This window comes from Thamnophis sirtalis, unplaced genomic scaffold (genome assembly GCF_051295495.1).
Source record: "Thamnophis sirtalis isolate CommonGarterSnake01/CBP01778 unplaced genomic scaffold, rThaSir2_p1.2 scaffold_3, whole genome shotgun sequence".
Lineage (NCBI taxonomy): Eukaryota > Metazoa > Chordata > Lepidosauria > Squamata > Natricidae > Thamnophis > Thamnophis sirtalis.
The window spans coordinates 60773237-60793676 of NW_028261383.1; the positions used below are offsets into that span (position 1 = coordinate 60773237).

Sequence of the window (20440 nt, forward strand, 5' to 3'; positions counted from 1 at the left end):
GTTTACAGAGTCAGCATATTGCCCCCAACAATCTGGGTCCTCATTTTACCCACCTCAGAAGGATGGAAGGCTGAGTCAACCTTGAGCCTGGTGAGTTTGAACTGCCAAATTGGAGGCAGCCGGCAGTCAGCAGAAGTAACCTGCTGTACTGCACTTTAACCACTGTGCCACCGTGGCTCTACTATGGCTGATGCCATCATTCATTTCTAAACTTTGTTTATCCTATACACTTCTTAGAGGAAGCCAGAATGGAGAGTAGAGAAATCTTAGCAACAACAACAACCAAAAAAAAAAAAAAAAATGCCACCACCACCACCACCTCCCATGCACAGTCAAGATTTGGTTGCCTTCACAGGGCATGCTTGCCTGAAGTTAGCCATGATTTATTCACTCTAATTAGAAATAGAACTCTAAAATCTAACATGCAAGGTTCACACAACTTGCCAAATTACTTTTCAATCCAGGAGTTCAGTTTACTTCAGTTCATACCATAAATATAGCCAGTAAACTTCTCTGAGCTTTTTCAGAATAAACATGTGAGTGCTATTACAACAAGATGTGGCTTTTTCTTTTCTTTTTCTTGAGGCAATTTCATTACCTCTATTTTTCATTGGGCAACAATGTGCAGATGTATTTCCAGTAGAATTGCACATTTTTAATTTGAATGGTTTGTTGTTTAAAACATTGCAGAACAAATAATGGATTCACGTGAAGAAATAGGCTGTTTTCTTCAGTCTAGAAATATTTCAGGGTTGAACCACTTCCAAAATGATTGAAACAGCCACCCCACATTTGAAATCAACAACACCCCACTTGAAATGGGCATTTTGCACTTGATAGATGCATTTCCTATCTGAAGCAGTTTGTGAGATTGTGGTTAAAGGCACCAGGCTAGAAACCTGAAGACTGAGAATTCTTGCCTGTGCCTTAGGCACTAAGGCAGCTGAGTGACATTGGGCCTGTCACACTCTCTTGGCCTCAGGAAAGAGGCAATGGCAAACCACTTCTGGGGAAAAAAGTCATGCCAAGAAAACTGCAGGGACTTGACAAAGCACTTGGCAGGAATCAATACTGGCTCAAAGATAGTAAACAAACCCTAATCACTTTGTAATTCAATTTTCTAATTCAGTGTAATTCAATGCATATGATAGAAATTGCCTGTTTCTTAAGGGACAAAAATACATAGGCCAGAATAAACTAACTGTTTCTTACAATCCCATGTCATTTTTCTGATAATATTGGTTCAATTACTACCTATTTGCTTCAGATAAAATATATACATCAGGACATAACCTGCCTGAACCTCTAAGACCAGTATTTGAAGTTTCACTGTCCCTCCATTAATGTAACATATTTGGTGGTGAAGCAGCTAGGCCTCAGCTGCCATGGTGGTTTTCAATCAGTGGTGGGATTCAGCCAGTTCGCACCACTTCGGGAGAACCGGTTCTTAACTTTCTGAGCAGTTTGGTGAACTTGTTAGAAGAAATCATTAGGGCAGAGAACCGGTTGTTAAATTATTTGAATCCCACCACTGCTTTCAATCCATGATGGCTCTTGGTGGTTTATGTGCTTTTAGAGTGTCACTTGCTTAACATATTTGTGTTGTTAAAATTAGTTGATGTTCCTGATGCAGTTTATATTTGGATTCTGCATATTAACTATTTCTCCTGATTATACTATTGTTACGTCTTATTGCATTTGTATTCTGCTTTTTTGCTAGGATTTCAGTGATGAATATGATTCTCCATCCCCCACTCCATTTTATCTTCACAAGTTGGAACAACTGATAAGCTACCACTGAGATAAAAATATAAATGTTCGATTGAAACAAACCAACAATCCAAATCACAAGCTAGTCATAAAAAATGCAAAATAAATCAGCAATGTCCCTGAGTATATAAGTCCCTGCTGTTTTTTCTATGTCCAACAGCAAAACCATTATAGTTGCCTACTCAGAGGTAAATCCCATTCACTTCAGTATGATTTCCCTGGAGGAAAGAAGAAAAGTGCAGGCTATTTCACCAATGGAAATAATTTTGGGTGGATCTGTTCACTTTATCAGAAACATGTGTCCAGAACAAGAATAAATATCAATTTACTAGAAGTAAATATGCCAATGGAATTTTTATCTAAATAACATAATAGTCCTAGCTATGTTTATTTTTTAAAGTAAGTTTAATCACTAGGTAACAAAGTTTTCTTCTCATACTTCACTGATTTTGTATATTGGCACACATTTACTTTTGTTCCTGATGCTTTTATACAATCTTTTGAGGAGATTAATACAACTACCTAGTTCAATTTTTAAATAATATGGATTTCTAATTCATTGGTACTTTAAATGTAATTAATTAGTTGTCACATCAAGGAATGGGAAAGTTGCAAACCAAAGAACAGGCATCATCACTGGTTGAATGTTAATGTATAGTAATTACATACAATTGCAAAGTAAATACCTTTCCCAAGCTCCTGCCTCTCCTGTATGCTGGGATCAAACTTGCAAAATTCCCAGCCAACCATATGCTAGCTACATATCCCAGAGATTGTAAACTGGATGCAATGGTATGCATTAATGACTTTGGGAGAAAGGAGGCAGAGCAGCAGACTAGGCAACAGTTAGATAAGAGACAGCTGAATCTGTAGAAGGAATGGGAATGGGTGTGAGGCAAACATCTCAGAAGGGACCCTCCTTAGTTTAGTTTACTTTACTTTATTTACTTTACTTGGATTATAAAGGCAAGAGGGGAAGAGAGGTATTTTCAGACTTGAAAGATTCTGTTAATGTAACCTTAACAGTAAAGTTAGAGCTAGTTCATCTGAGGGTGCTTCTTCTCTGCCCTACTTTGCAAGGCTGACAATTGGAGACAGATTTGAATTTGAATTCAAATTCTGAATTAATCACAAAGTACTTTGGACAACTTTGAACAATCGCCTTTCTGTCACTTCATTCCACCCATAAGAGCACTCCATCTTATTGCCAAATGGCTCATTATAAGAAAAAGCTATGGTCAAAATGTAAGCTACCTAAAATTAAAGCTTGGATCGATATTGGGTGCTGTACAGGTGAATTGACTAATTCAAACCCTGAACTACTCAATCCTCTCATCGGAATTCATTCTAGCCTAACAGAAAGCATGCAGCTATGGGGTAGTGGTGGGGAAATGCCACCTTCATATAGCGGAACCAAATCATGGTGTCTTTAATATGGATGCCTTATATACTTCATGCAACATAAGAATGTTTAGTAGCATGTTGCATAAATCAAATTAATTACACAGAATCTGTATTAGACTTGAATTTCCCTGATTCCCAGCCAGTAGGACTTTTGGGTGTTAAGAACTAATGCAGGGGTGTCAAATTCAATTTTATTGAGGGCCACATCAGGGTTGTGTTTGACCTTGGGGGGCCTGGGTGGGCATGACCGGAGGGGGTGGACAGCTTGACATCACTCATGTTGGGGGCACCTCTGGTGGCCCGAGTACTCTGCCAGCAAAAACGGCCTCCCAACCTCCGTTTTCGGCTGCAACGGCCTCCCAAACTCCGTTTTCACTGGCAGAGGTACTACAGGCCAGAGCCACCCTGCAGGCCAGATCTAAGCACCCCACGGGCTGAATCCAGCCCATGGACCTTGAGTTTGACACCCCTGAGCTAACACACCAGAAAGCACCCAGTTTGGGGATGCTATTGTACAATAACTCTATATCCAGCCAATTTACATAAATGAGGGGATATATTTTGGTATACATAGAAATGTAACCATGTAGAGACAAAAATGCCAACTTAAACAAAAGCCGTTCAGGTAGACTGAGTTAAATGTAGTCTTCTAGGATTGCAGTTTCAAGTACAAGCCTTCAATTTTACCAGTTAAAGGTCTGTTTCTCTCTCCACGGCCCAATTCCACCTGTGATCTCTGGCTCCCAAGCCATACTGATTTCTATAGTAAAATGGATCCTTCCTTTTAGAAAAAGGAGACAGCTATTTTAGGCAGAAAACATGACTTGACTGAGACAACATAGCAACGCTCTACAGAAAAGGCACCATTCATGATTAACTCAAGATATGTCTTCTGGGGGATACTGTTTAAAGGCAAAGCAGGATCTCTGATCAATGCTCTGTTTGGCTTGCATAATCCAGTGCCCTCCAAATGTGTCAGATTCCCGTTATCACCCATAAGTGCTCTCATATTGGTAAGAGGTCAAACATATCCGGAGGGGGGGGGGTTCCAGAAGAACCATCTGTTCTCTTCTTAAAACACTTTCTGAGATCAATCCAGTTTCATCTATAAGAATTCAAGTCCAGTGGACACTGCCCAGGCCCACTGTCCTTCCAGCCTACAAAAATACAGTTCTGTGGGAGTTCATTTCTCTCACCTGGATGAGGGTTCACTAATTACATTGAAAAGCTTGGTTGTGGAGCATAGATTGATTAAAGGTAAAGGTTCCCCTCACACATATGTGCTAGTCATTCCCAACTTTAGGAGGCCGTGATCATCTCCATTTCAAAGCCGAAGAGCCAGCACTGTCCGAAAACATCTCTGTGGTCATGTGGCCGGCATGACTAAATGCTGAAGGTGCACAGAAGGCTGTTACCTTTCCACCAAAGGTGGTCACTATTTTTCTACTTGCATTTTTACATGCTTTTGAACTGCTAGGTTGGCAGAAGCTGGGACAAGTAACAGGAGCTCACTCCATTATGTGGCGCTAGGGATTTGAACCGCCAAACTGCCGACCTTTCTGCTCGACAAGCTCAGCTTCTTAGCTACTGAGCCACCTGTGTCCCTTTTGATTAGGCCTACATAAAACAGGACACCACAACCATTTTTTGCACATCCCCAATACATAATCACATGAAAAATAAAGCCCAAGGCAAACAATAAAATATTTCTTTTGGTCAAGATTTTCTCACATAGACAAATCTGCAGAGACAAGTGGGCAATCCACTAAGCGTCACTCCAGTGCAAATTGATGGAAACTGCATGGGAGCAGAACTTGACGGGAAAATGCAGGGTTGATTTCCCCCCCCCTCGAGAAAATACAGTTGTCTGAAAACACCAGCTGCAAGGATGGTAAAAGGGGGAGACACAGAAGACACTTATCTCGTAGACAATTTTGCCTCACACCAAGTAACTGTTCGCAATTAGACACTTCTGGCTCATATTCCCCTTTCCTCCCTCACTGTGGAGAAGTTTGTGGGGGTTATAATCGGACACATGAAATGCATGCACATTTTATTATGTCTCCTACTTCCACACAGATTCTCCCACCTCCCGACAAAAGGACTTAGTTCCAGTGCTTCCTAGAAACAAATGCTGTTTGGTTAAGAACAGGAGAAAGGATAGCCAAACCACAGTAGATTCTGTCTACTGAAAGAAGAACACAAGACGGAGAGAACTCTGTGTGCTGATAAAACATAAAACAAAAAAGGTAGAACTGCAAGCATCGCATATCTATGTCTGTTGGTTGACAGCAGAAATGTTGAGCAAAGTTCATGTCACCAGCTTCATCGTAGATGTAAATAAGACGGGATGGTGTAATTGAAGAGCAAGTAGTCCATCTTGTATAAATTAAATAATCTTCTTTGGTAGAAGGGGCTGATGTTCTTGAAGAACTTTGCAGTCAAGTTATTGTTGGTTCTGATGGCCTTAGAAGAGGAGGGGAACTTGATGCCTGCATCAGCCCCAATCAATTGCAAGATATAGTTGGCATCATCACCCAAGGTCTCATACTTGCCAATGATATCATAGTGGATAATGCATGGATGGCAAAGGGAGTGCACTCGCTCCCAATGCTCATTGAAAGGCTCCTCGCGCTGGGTCTTTGGATCCAACAGATAGTACACAAACTCCTCAAAACGCACATCGTGGCCACTTTCCAGGGCTTCGCTGCTAGGGTCCTGACGGTGCCGCCGGATTATCTTGGTCCCATAGCGTTTATGGAATGCCGTGTTGTAGCTACGGGTGAATTTGTTCCGGTAGGCTGAGACCAACCGTTCCAGAGGCTCCCGTACAAAGATGAACTTGAGGTAGTTGCGCAAGCGGTGGTTGATCTCAGGAGTGCTGTACTCGGAGAGAGTGCGGAGGTTGGCTGGTACATGAGCTTCATGTGCTGGGATTTCCAGGGGGTCCTGGTACTTGCCCTGCCCTGTCAAGACCATTAGGACCCTCTTCCAATTAGTGCAAGCCACCTTGGGGACATAGCAGTAGAGCAACCCATGGACATCATCCACCACCAGGTGCCGCAAGTCATCTGGAGTTAGGAGGCGTCGCTTGCGGGTGTAACGATGGCACATACTGCTTAGCAACTCCCTCCTGTGTTGATGAGTTGTCTGCAGGGAGGACTGCTCAAACTGAGGAGAGATAAGACAAGGATGTAAGGGGGAACAGGAATCACTTCATGCTGTGTGCCAAGATCCTTTTGTTAGATCCCAATAATACTCTACCCTACATGCTGCCGACACCTATACACAGGAGCTGATATCTTTGGATACCTTTAAGATTTGTGAGTAGTTATAACATTGGCTATAATTGCTCCTTAAAGTGATGCCCTTACCCTTTAATAGTGGGGATTTAAAGGTTAACAGGAAGTAAAACTGGGTAAACTTCAGGGTCCTTCAGTTGGAACATGACTGTAACCTCAGAATTCCCAATTAGAAAGTCAGAATCAGAGATTTGGAGCCTATAGACTCAAGATCATCAGACTGGTAAGGACCAGTTTAGAGAGCAGATTATTTAACCAATTTTCCTATACTGGGTCTCATTTTCAGTATTAGAAATCCTTTTTAAGGAGCAATGGCAGTGAGAGGGAAAGGTACGGGTCTAAACATCTTACATTTTATGTTGAACTTAATTGCTTCTACAATTGATATTTCAATTGAATGTATCTGTCTACCCTGTTTCCCCGAAAATAAGACCTCTCTGGATAATAAGCCCAATCAGGCTTATTTTGAGCCCATGCGCTGAAATAAGCCCTCCCACGAAAATAAACTCTCCCCGAAAATACTGCAACACAGCAGGAGCCATGAGGTGACCACGCTCAACACCTCCTACACCTCAAAAATAATAAGAACTCCCGGAAAATAAGGCCAAGTGCTTATTTGGGGGATCAAAAGAAAATAAAACCCTGTCTTATTGTCGGGGAAACATGGTACATTGAGGAGAGGGGTTTATTTACAATCCAAAATATATTAATCAAAATGTATATTCAGAATGGAACTACTCCCACATTGTTTGTCATCAGTTCTTTCAAGGTTTCCGAACAATACTGGCATGTCCTCTGAATGGACTCGATTGTTTCTTTCCTTTCCTTGATCAATTAATCATATAGAATGATAGAAATGAACGGTGTTAAAAATGGATTAGTTTGATGCTACGTATTTTCATATATGGTGGACATGTCGTAATGTTAAGGCATTTTGGATAAAAATTTGGTGGATCCTGCAAAATATCTTCAAAAAAAGGATAAAATTCACTCCCCAACTGTTTTTACTAGGTATATGTATTGACTTTGTAGCAGTAGAGATTAATTTGGTTCTGTACTTAATAACGGCAGCAAGACTCTTGGTGGCGCAATACTGGAAGAAGAAAGACCTGCCTACAATTCAAGAATGGACTTTGAAGGTTACAAACTTAGCCGAAATGGCAAAAATTTCAGCATATCTTAAAGAACATTCAAATGAGAGGTATAAACGAGACTGGAAAAAATGGATTGATTATATACAAAGCAAATATGGGACTAGGAAATTCCAGATAGCTTATGCTTAAAATTAGTAATAACTTAAACTGTTAAAAATTTGGGTAACAGCAAGAAGCTGAGTTCAATGTAGAGATATTTTAGACTGTGATTGTCAAAAAGTTATACCATGTATGGGCTCTGGGAAGTCGGGGGGAGGGAAGGGAGGTGGGGATCTAGGGGGAGGGGGGAGGGGGGAAATATAATATGTGTTAAATTTTAAAGCATGATTGCACTTGTAAAAATGGATTAGTTTGGAAGGCTGGATCATCAGAGGCCTACTTCAAATGTCCAGCTGAGTACTCTTAGCAGAGCAAAATATTCCTGAATCAAAATGCTGTAAATGTAGGTCTACCTCCATGATTGTTGTTGTTTGTTGCAAAGTCGTGTCCAGCCCATCACGAACCCATGGACAAAGTTCCTCCAGAGCTTCCTGTCTTCTACCATCCTCTGGAGTCCATTTAAGCTCACGTCAACGGCTCACACCTCCTATTACTGCCTAGAAAGCTCACGCCTACTACTGCTGGATGGTGACTCCATCCAGCCACCTCATTCTCTGTTGTCCCCTTCTTCTTTGGCCCTCAATCTTTCCCAGGATTAGGCTCCTTACCTCTATCTATCTCCATGATTAAACCTTGGCTATTCAAAATTTCATTTCTTCCCATAATTGGAAACCTTTCCTAAGAAAAAAGGGTGCCTTAGGTCACCAGGGATTGCAGCTTGGCTCTTGAAGGTATGACTAATAACAAATTCAGAAAATTCTTTTCTTTCTTGGAGTTTATTCTTGATTTCCTGTGAGTTCTCTCTAATGGTGGATTTTTTAAAAAAAGAAAATCTTCCTTTCTTGTCTCTGACATTTTGTAACTCTTCACCTAATGAAAAGTTCAGGGAAATCCCTAAAACTTCGAGGGTCTTTTGCAACATTTTGGTTCTAGGAAATATACTATTCATGTGTGGATTTTGGATATCTTTGGAACTTTCCTTATAAAAATATAAAGCAGCATCTGTTTATAGGGGAATAACCTTTTTCCTTCCTCCTAATTATAGTTAAAACAAAGTGCTTATTTGCAGTTTGACTAAACATATAAAGCCCTCCTTTTAGCAAGCTGTTTACACCGTCTGTGTTATATTCATAAAGAGAGACAGATGAGCACATTCAGTATGCCATTAACTTCATAAATACACTTCTTTGGATACACACAAGCTAAGTCAGGGGTGGGTGGGCACATTTAAAACGCTGAGCACATGTGTCATGCGCTCTTTCACTTAACATTGACCATCCACAGTGGTCAATGCCTGGAATGCACGACCCAATTTTGTTGTTACATCCTCAAACCCCCAAAACTTTAACCTTAAACTGTCTAGCATGGATCTCACCCCTTTAGTAATAGGTCTGTAAGGGGGTTTGCATAAGTGCCCCTTTGTGCCTACTGTCCCTGTCTTATTGTCCCCATTTATTTGTACTCATTTCCTGTGTTCATGTCCATGTTTATACTTATACCATTATCTCGTACATGTTTGACTAAACAAACAAACAAATAAATTGCTTTCTTTTTGTGTGTCCTGATTATTTTCTTACATATGCACATCCAAAAGGGTAAGGAAAAGGAAATCAGGAATTCAGTGACTGAGGGCTTATTTTCAACACACAGGGATTATCCTATATTTCCAAATTAGGTGGAGGAAAAACTACCCCATTTGACTCTCAAAAGACTTTACAAATAAAATACCTATGTGTGAAAGGCTATAGGCAGGGTCCAAATCTCCATTTCACAACTTTATAGCAACTGTGTGGGTGGGGGAGAAAGCTCATGTTTCCTGCATTCAAAGCAGGGTAGATAAAAATTGATGGGGTTTAAAAAAAAATCTGTTTTTTTAAAATTTAAATCGGATTTTTTTTATTTTTATCAAATTTATTTTAATGAAATGATTTTGAGGTAAAATCTATCTAAAGATAGTTTTCTATTTAAGATACATTAATAATTTAACTTAGCATGAAATGGAGCTTAGTTATGTAGCATGAGGCTGTATATTCTGCAATATTGGGAGTGTCAGTGAGTCAACAGCGGGACAGAGGAGGAGATGCTGTGGGACAGAGATGACAGTTACTCTTTAAAAATTATGATTTAAATTGAGTTGATTTAAACCAAGTCTTTTTACTAGTGATTTAAATCAAATCCACCTTGATGCAGAGTATTCTTCAGCTATTAATTATCTCTCGCTCTCTACCTCCCTCCCTCCTCCCTTCTTTATAATTCATCCTCAAAGCTGACATCTGCCAGAGCATAGAACAACTCAAAGACGTTTGGAAGATGTGGAGAAACCTGCCCCATAGAATCGCCAAGAGTCGGACACGATTGAATGGATAACATCATCCTATTTAATAATTGCATTTTATATTTGTACTTAATTGCACTGAAAGCCGCCCGGAGTTACTTTCATTGCCAAGATGGGTGGCATGTACATTTAATAAAGAAAGAAATAGCCTGTTCTCTTCCTTCATACTCCATGCAACCACTTTTCTTTTTGAAGCCCATTTACCTGGTCACCCTTGTAAAGAGTCTGAAGTGGACTTCGACCAGATTTCCCGGGCCAGCTGATCCTCAATATCCTGTCTTCTGCAGCTGGAAATAAAAAATGTGGAGGAGAGATTTTAAAAACACATGGCAAAGATTCTCTATTTCATGAAAAGTACAGGATTAGTCATACTTAGAGAAGAAATACAAAAAGTAAGGATGGGAACAGCATTCATTTAAATTAGACTATTGTTGCACAACCACCCTGCCCTCATGATGGAACTTTACCAAATATCTAAATGATATCATCTGCCTTTTGTGACTGTCCTGTTTTCCTCCTCAAAGAAGTATTAGGAAGATAGAGGGAAAAAGACAGAATAGCTGCACGGCATCTTTAGATTGCTGAGACTAAGGAAAATCCACAGGAAGCACCAAAGTGCGAAAATTCGCACTTGGCTAAACTGTATCCTTATATATGCAGTTTTAGTTGATCTAATAATAGGATTATCTCCCTTGTTCTCTGATTTGTTTCTCTCCCAAAACTAATTATAAAGAATACTTAGGTTTTGCTTTTTTTCAGTAATTATTTTATCTTTGTATGTTCATTTTTCAATAAAAAATATTATTATATGATTCTCTAAAGAGAAAGTTCTGGGTACATTGTTGCCAAATATCTTTGAATTCTTTCAGAGTTAAAATATTTTTTTCCATTCTATATTAGCGGCCTTCTCCTTTAATTATAATCTTTCTGGTTGCCTCTGGTAACCAGCCTTCAAGGTCTCCTGTTATGTTTTCCTTTCATTCACTACATTTTCCCAGGGACAGATTTTTTTCTGTACACTTAAAACTCAACATTTTCATACATTTGAGTAAGATTTTAAGTGGACCACAGGAACTATTATTATGTTTTTCAAAATCTTACTTCCAGTCAACCTGACTGACCCCTTATGCCGATTTCCAAAATCAATATTCTAATTACCTTTTGTTGCTTATTTCCAAGTAAAAAGTTTTTCTTTAAGTTTTAAACTTGCATAAAGCTTCTTTTGCTGCAGGTTGAAGGAAAATCACCCCAGTGTAATGAAACTTAAAGAAACTATGGCTTGGGCAAAACTGCCTGTCCTTGCTGCCAGAGCTCATTTACTAGAGAGAGCATGTCTCCTCACAGATAAGATCTATGAGGAATACTCCGAGTAATCCTAAATCCTCTTCTTCACTTGGGGAGCTCATTCATTCACCAGCTCGATTTTTCACCACGTCATCAACTCTGCTAAAACTAAAGTCTTCAATTCACTACTGCTTCCCTGAAATCCAAGAATAGTTATGTTTTTCTAAATTTGCATATTTTTATTCTTCAACTTTTGTTTACTTAATAATTTATTATTAAGGCCTTTGGGATTGGGCGGTATACAAATCTATTAAACTTAAAACTTATTGAAGAGCTGCATGAGCCCCAAATGACTCTGGGAGGAGAAAGGTAGGCATGGACTGAAGACAGTTCTGTGAAAAGCAGAGCCAATGACCATGGCAGAAGGAAGAGGCAGCGAGTAGACTGGTTCTTCAATTTTTTTTTGCTGGACAAGGAGAGGATTTGAGATCATCCTCAACTGCTCCAGACAGTAGCTTCTCTGGCAGGCTTCTCTAGTACCCTGGGAGATCAGGAAGTGGCCCTCTCAAAATGTGGTTGTTGCCTTTGAAAGGACATTGAGTTTGTATACTTCCTTTTCTAATCACATCCAGAAATGGCTTATCAACTGCTTTTCAGCTATTGAAAATTTTTAGATTGGTAAGTTTTGAGAGCACCAGGTGAATTTCCTTCAATCCTTAGCAAAAGAAACTTTTAACGACAAATTTAAGAACTTTGAGAAAAATTAATAAATAGCAAAAGTGTGATTAAGCCTTTGATTTTAGAATGTTACAAGTAAATTTGAAATAAGATTGTGGAATTAATGATAAACAATCTCTCTCTTGGGAAAATGTTTTTGTTTTAATTTTAAAAAACCACATAATGATTGGTTTTAGAACCAATGGAACTGGCAAATGAATAGAGGGAACCAGAGGGAACTAAGAAAAAAAATGGGTCTGCTCTTTCTTGTCTGATCCTTTCTATTGGGTGATTCTTTCCCCAAAACTATGACTTTTAACTTTCCTTAACTCTCACTCCATATGTCTAACTTCCTGCTGAGGTGCCTTTAGTCTCTGCATCCACTCTTCCTGCATCTAAAACACTATTAAAAACTCAACATCTTGTGTTCTTTCTGCTATTTATCTGCTTCTGTCTTGTTCTGCAAGTGCCTAAGAAAATGTACTTGTGATACAATTTAATACAATGTACAGTTAGTCCTTAACGTACAACAATTGAGCTCAAAAATTTTTGTTGTTAAGCAAGACATTCGTTAAGTGAGTTTTGCCCTGTTTTGCAACCTTTCTTGCCACCATTGTTAAGTGAATCACTGCAGTTGATAAGTTAGAACAGGGCTTCCCCATTGGCTTTGCTTGTTAAAAGGTTGAAAAAGGTGATCACACGACCTTGGGACACAGCACAGTCATAAGTATGAACAAGTTGCCAAGCAACTGAATTTTGATCACATGATCATGGGGCTGCTACAAAGGGCATAAGCGTGAAAAATAGTCATAAGTTACTTTTTTCAGTGCCATTGTAACTTTGACCAGTCACTAAATGAACTGTTGTAAGTCAAGGACTCTCTGTAGCATTGGTACTCGTAGCATAGTATGTGCAAAATGATTGAAAAATGAAAAGTTTGTGGAACTGTTGTACAAGGAGCATACAACATATCCACAAAATCCTTTGAATAATAAATCAATAGCCTCAAAAGCCAAGCAAATCAGATATTTACTAAAGTTTCTTTTTTAAAACAGTTTTCTTAACATTGTTATTTCTTTTTCAATGGAAGTATAACACTTTCTGAATTAGTTCGACGCAACCTCTATAGGATCCATGCTGAACCATTCAGAGGTTTCTCTGCTCGCTTTTCTCTATTCTTGCTATTCTCTTTTAAGGCAGAGATATCTCAAAAACGTACATGTGCTGGAACTTTTCATGGTTACCGTTCAATAAGTGACAGCTTCCAGGAATAATTGCCCAATCCATTCCATCCGTTCTTACAACTAACTGATGTTGTTGTTATGCAATGTCTTGTTAAGAGTCTGTTCAAACCACAAGAAACTGTCTTGACTCCTTTATGTCCCACTTTGAAGCTGTGTAGAACAGCTTGCATTGGAAAAGAGAACATCTATCATGGCAGCTGTACCGAAAAGATTTTAAGGATTGCTCCTATAAATGCTATGAGGATAGGGTTTCTCACTAAAAATGTAATGTGTCCGTTTTAGTCTTTTACACAAATGTATTGAGACCTATTACCCATTAGAGAATCTGTGGCATATACCCAGGTCAGTGCTACCTTTCCTCAGGAGTATCACGATAATAGGACCACTGCAAAATATTCTGATGACTGTTAAATGAAAGCCAAGATCTAATTTGCTACTCGTCCAGGTTTTTGTAACTCAGGGGTGATGGCCCTAATAAGAATATTAGAATAGAAGTGGCTTTCATTTATCTCTTCATAACCACTGTCCAGAATTACTGCCTCTGTTGACATTCTTTTTGTGATGTACAAAGAGATATTATACTCAAGGAAGGTAGACTGCAAGATTTGGGAAATCCTATTTATAGAGACTGTTGATGGGCACGTGGAAACTGCAACTTTTTAATTACTCCATAGCTGTTAAGGAAAGAGGAAGCAAAGATTGGTGATAAGTGCTTTCATCAGCATCAGAGATCAGCAGAAAAGGAACTTAGCTCAACAACATAAACCAAAAAGTTAGCCTACTCTCCTTGCATGTCACAGGACAGCTGATGAAGCAAGCTCCTTCAGCAGCAACCGTTAGTTGGGGCAAGCAACGAATCTATTCACAAGGCAGGTTGCTGCTAAAGGAACAGGAAAGGGGAACTGATGCAATGAACTCAACAGGAAATCAATTTGAGGGCTACAGTTTAAGTGGTCTGAACAAGCCTCTTTTCCATCTAGCTTTACCATAATGAAATAGGAAGTGGGGTATTGCAAGCAACTGCTATTATTACCCATAAAATTATTGCTACCAAGATGCAAGTAAAAGCATTTTGGTAAAGTTCTAATGGACATAGATGACTGTAGATGTTTCTTTTTTTAAAAAAATGAATGTATTTTAATTCTCAGTTTTGATCTAGAGGATTTAATCATTTCAGGGTATGGATTTAAGGAATTAGACTCGGAAATTTCTGGTTCCAGATGAAGAACTTGATCTTTATCTCACTAACTCTCCCCAAAGCTATTTCCCTTCCTCTATGCCTTTTCTAGCCACCATCAGCAACATGACTGGTATTGTCATTGTATCCATTTTGAATGACAGATGAAGAGGTGAAGAATACCTATCCAATTTGTAGACAGCTGAAATATAGAGCACGTGCATCAACAATTACCTTGATTCTTTAGAAAAATGAGTTGAAACTAACAGGACAAAATTTAACAGACATATGCAAGATTCTTCACTTAAACCAGATATTGGTTTAATGCGTGCAGGATGACAGCAGCCCATCTTGAAAATTGTACCTATGAAAATATTTGCAATATATACATAGTTCCTAGAGACTACAAAAACAGCTTGATCATTAAGGAAAGTGGTTGCTAAGTAAAATTGCAACTGTGCTTATGATCTTAAAATCATAGAGTTGGAAGAGACCATGGAGGTCTTTTAGTCCAATCTCTCTCCAAGGCAGGAGTCTTCATACCATCATGGACAAATGTTGTCCAATCTTTTCTTTAAAACATCCGGCAGCGGAGCACCCACAAGTCTGGGAGGCAAGCTGTTCCACTGTTTAAATAGTTCTCACCAACAGCAAATGTCTCCTTATTTCCAGGTTGCATGTCCCTCTGCATGAGCTCTCAGCCATCACTTCTTGTCTACTCTTTATTAATACCCTCTTCCCTGGAGTAATCTTCAAGGAGTGGAAGACTGCTCTTCTGTCTCCTCTCAGACTTCTCTTCTAAGCAAAACATGCCAAAGTTCCTTTAGCCATTTTTCAAAGGATTTAACCTCCAGCCCCTCATCTTACAAAACTGTTCTTTGCTTAACAGAGTTGCCGGAGGTCATAAATGTGAGGGTTGACTGTAAAGTTACTTTATCACTGTTGTAATTGCAAATGGTCTCTATACAAAGCAGTTGTTAAATGAGGACTACAAGTAGTCCCAAAAAGCACACTGATCAAGAATCAGGAATTATGTGTGGTAGCCAAACATGCTATTTGGATTTTGAATTATTGAAATCCCTGCACAAAGGATGTCCCTTGATAACCGTATGATTCTAAGCAGATATTTTGAAAGCAGCCCTGAGCAATTTATAACATGGAAAGACAAGGAAGAATGAATTAACCAACTTTCCTTTGAAATAATCCTAATTTAGTAGAGCACCTATTTTAAATGGGTTTCACCCAAGGAGGCATTCTCCAGATTGATTGGACTTGCAACTCTAAATCAGTATGTTTAGTAGGGGAAAACAACATCATTTTTGCATACAATCTTTATTCCTCGGTATATTCTAAACATTAGCAACGTTAGAATCCTACAGTCTTCCAATATGGAACTGAGAAATATTAAATTGAATTTTCTGTAAAATCAAAACTGTGTTTGATCAAGGGATTTTTTTAATAAAAAGGCATAGGAATACATAATACAGACTTCCTCCAATCAACATAATCTTATCAATCTATATTAAAGTAGTATTTTACTTTGAACAAAAGAGCAGATTATCACATGTAACACAAGTATTGGAAGATACCATTGCTCTGATCCAAAAAGATTCATAAATTCATATGTCAGCTACATTTCCTAATTTAACATGGAAATGATTGCATTTTTAAAAATAAAAGTTGTAATATTATCTGCTGTTAATGCGATTAACAATACTGTGTTCCCCCGAAAATAAGGCAGGGTCTTATTCTCTTTTGACCTCTTGAAATAAGTGCTTTGCCTTATTTTCGGGGAGATCTTATTATTTTTGAGGTGCAGGAAGCAGCGAGCATAGTCACATCATGGCTGCTGCTGTGTTGCAATATTTTCAGGGAGGGCTTATTTTTGGGGGAGGATTTATTTTGACCCATGCACTTTTTAACGCGATTGGGCTTATTATCTGGGGAGGTCTTATTTTCAGGGAAATAGGGTAGCTAACCAGTACTGAATTTTGAATGCCCTTTAAATCTTGATATGACTTAAGCTCAATGTGAGAATTATACTTCTGCCCTCTAAACTAGCCCCCCCCCCCCCCGCAACTCCCAAACCATGGACTGGTCCTGGTCCATGAGCTGTTAATAGTGGTGGGATTCAAATAATTTAACAACCAGTTCTCTGCCCTAATGATTTCTTCCAACAACCAGTTCACCAAACGGCTCAGAAATTTAACAACCGGTTCTCCCAGAAGTGGTGTGAACTGGCTGAATCCCACCACTGCCTGTTAGTTACCGGGCAGCACACTTGGAGGTGAGTGGCAGGCAAATGAGTGAAGCTTCATCTGTATTTGCAGTTCTCTCTGCATCACTGCCTCAGCTCTTCTTCAGAACATCTAGCAATGTATTCTCATAGCAGCATGAACCCTACCATGAACTGCCCATGTGAGGGATCTAGGTTGCACACTCTTCTGCCCCCAACTCAGGTACATGAAAAAAAAGTTGCTAAAGTTTTTTGGGATTGCTGCTCTAAACCTTAGGACATTTTATGCCATATTGGAAAAGGGCATTATGGAGGAGCACACTCAAAACTTATTGGAGACCAAATGCAGTGCACACATTTTCTTCTTCCCCTATGCAGAAACATATGTAGATATCCTGGCCATAAATATTGAGGTTACAATCATCGGTTCAGCAGGATTCTCCATCACTACAAGTTTCCCAAGATTTAAATAACCTGGCTGAAAATCATCCAACTTTATGAAGCAAGTAAGTTTTATATCAGACATAGTTGGAGGAGTTTAGCAAAGTCACAGCTGCTAGGTTCCAAGAGAAAGAATGCTATTGAAGAAGCAGGACTGCTCCTAGGAGAATCCTTACCTCTGTTCTGCTCATAGCATCTCATTTCAAAGTCATTTTCGAGCCCAATTTTGCAATGAAATGAGTTTAACAGAACAAAATCTATGTTTTCCATTGAAATTCTAGCTCTCCAGGCAAGTCCTTTCATGAGGGGATGAAAGCATCTATTTCCAACCATAATACGTATCATTTGCAGCCATCTGATGCCCTTCAGACAGATTGAAGTACCACACCCATCACTGACCACAGATTGGGAGGCAAAAAAGCACATTTCACTATTGAGATCTAATCTGAACAAGCACTTGTACCCATTTCACCCATTTCTCTTTTCTATACTCCATGTATACACGACATGTATTTGTTCAGTACAAAATATAGAAGGGTGTTTGATCTGGATCAATGACCAACCGAGACAGAGGCATTGTCTTTCAATCATTTTAATAGATCTACATCTAGAGCGGTGGTTTTCAAATCCAGCAACTTTAAGATAGGTGGACCTCAACTCCCAGAATTCCCCAGACAATTGGCTGGGGAATTCTGAGAGTTGAAGTCCACACATCTCAAAAGTTGTCAAGTTTGAAAACTACTGCTCTGAGAGTAATGATGTTTTGTATTCAGGGATGTACTGTCTTTTCCAAACCTATGGATGAGAACTTGTGATCCTCCAACTGTTACTGATCCAGAATCCTTAAAATTATTCACCATTGGTCATACTAACTAGGGCTCCTCAAATCTTGATGAGACAGATGTTACTCATCTCTGAAGGCATAAACCAAAACAACCACACAAATCACACAGACATATGATGTTGTCATAGCTCAGATCCATTTTACATATATACAAGAAGAGAAATGAAACCAATCAACAATATTTGAGAAGCAAACAGACTCACTCTGGCTAAAAGCACAACAATAAAAATCCATATGACTGTATAACAAACCTAACCAAAATGTTAAGATTTTGAATACTTTCAATATTTCTAGACCTTTTCATCTGGCACGATTTAGCAAATGTTGATGGGGGTGTAAGGGAGAACTGAATGTTTTGAAGTCAGATATTCTCCATGTAGTGAAGATGCTGTCCTAGAAACCAGAAGTTTGTGAATTCTAGTCCCACCATATTAGGAAAGTCAGCTGGGTGACCTTGGACCAGTCACTCCCTCTCAGCCTAACCCACCTCACAGGGTTGTCATTATTGTGGGGAAAAAGAAGAGGAGGAAAGAATTTTAGATATGTTCACCAACATACCTTATTATGTTGAATAAAATAGTAAACATGGGATTTTAAAAATGTAATAACTAAATAATAAAACCTACTTTAGTGTTCTAATAGAAACCTGCTCCCCCCCCCATTTCTTTCCCTCCTCTGTCCTAAACAACTTGTTTTATGCAACACCTTTCCTTATAAATATTTTTGAGAGCCGAAACAATTTAGAGTTTTCCATTTAAGGTAAAATTGACATTGACCCAGAGGAATTTTGCACCTGTTTACTACATTAATTCATTACATTTGTACATTTAAAACACATTGTTCATAAACCTCTATCAAATTTTGTAAAATGAATGAAATTGGGTAGATGCATCAGATGCCTTTCCCAGTACAATCCATTGGGAAAAAACAAAAAACAACAATTAATAGTTGCTAATACACAATAAAAAAGACCGCTTTAGCTGATTTCATGTTTTTCATGAATTTTGAACATTTTTCATTGTTCACCATTCCTGCCATCGATCTTGCATATTGAAGAAAGAAAAAGATTCCAAATTGAAGTAATATTCTATTAATCAGCAGTGTTACCATCCCCTAACAATTGGACTGCAATAATCCCTTTAAACCAAGGTCTTGAAATGGGTTGCCAGTTGGTTCCTATCATTCTCTTTCAAGAATAGGAAGGAAATCAATCTGAAACTAAGCTGGATGAGTTATCAATCTGACTGAATGGGGAAAAAAAGCAAAGAATGAATGTTCTCTGGTAGCCTTTGAGAGCCTGGATTTAGAAAAGAGCTTTGCTGCCATTAACTATCTGAAACCAGATATTTGGCGATAGCTTTAGCACCCAGCATCCAAGCTTGGAGTAAACACCTCTCTAATCTTTCCCCTTACTATCATTTTCTGACCCAGCATTCTGAATACACCTAATAGATGGATCTGATAACTTTTCCACAAGATCCCAATTTTATATTTGGTACTGGTATTATCCAACCAAGAAATCAAAATCCAAGTTTTCAATCTAGTTCCCTCCCTTGCTTCTGAGTGGAGAATCAGTCACAGCTGTACTCCAGTTTTCTCCCTATTAACCCAAGTTTTCAACTTCCTCTTTTTCCTTTCCTACTAAGCATGAGCAAGGCAAGGAGGTAGGGCAAGAGAATTGCACAACATGGGTCAATCATGTCTGAATCTTTTCTTTCCATGGAATTGACAGATAATTAGATTCACCCCAAAAGAAGGAAATATAAAAGCAGAAAGTATGTCTGCCGTTTGTCGTCGAAACACTCCGTTTACAGGAAACTTCAGGGAATGAGATTTGTCACCATCTGTGAAAACATATTAAGCATGTGGGGCAGATTAATAAACTGAAGCTCTAAATTTCAATTCAACTGCCTCATTCTACCATCAGAATCCAGCATGTTATTTAAAAGTATTGACTTTGACTGGATCATCATAATCTCAGGGAAATTCCATCTGTAGCATGTACAAAATGTTAATCTCTCCACCTATTGGATTCAGCCATCTCTTCCTCTTTTGGTCGCGTTTACACAAGATATAAAAAGATGTTGGAAATTATACAGTTGCTTTAAAAGCATAAATTATACATAGCTCTGGTCAATAATTACTCAGAAATGGAGATCTTGAGAAGTGACCCAAAATATTTTTTTTCTTCCTTATTTGCTGTTTTGAGAAAGAGTGTTACTTTGAAGAGGAAAACTGCACTTGTTGGCTGTTTACTTTTAAGCCTTATCTTGAGTGGGCCTTTTAGAATGCAATAGTCAGTGAAAGATAGAAAGAGAGAAAATGGCCTTCTCTGTTGGAGTTAAGTTATTTAAAAAAACATCCTTAATAAATTGTTGCATTTTGCCTGAGCCTTTGAGGAAGGTACGGCCACTGTATTTTAAACCAGCCTAT

The 20440-nt window shown here is 38.8% G+C and overlaps 1 protein-coding gene across 1 annotated transcript in view; it reads right to left on the reverse strand.

The window, feature by feature from the left end:
• Positions 1–5215: 5215 nt before the first annotated feature.
• Positions 5216–20440, reverse strand: part of CHST13 (carbohydrate sulfotransferase 13) — a 45015-nt gene continuing 29790 nt past the window's right edge. The window contains exons 2-3 of the mRNA XM_087708969.1: positions 10269–10351; positions 5216–6345 (exon numbers count right to left, since the gene is read on the reverse strand). Coding sequence (XP_087565095.1) covers positions 5500–6345; positions 10269–10351 — 929 coding nt within the window. The 3' untranslated portion in view covers positions 5216–5499. The remainder of the gene's footprint in view (positions 6346–10268; positions 10352–20440) is intronic.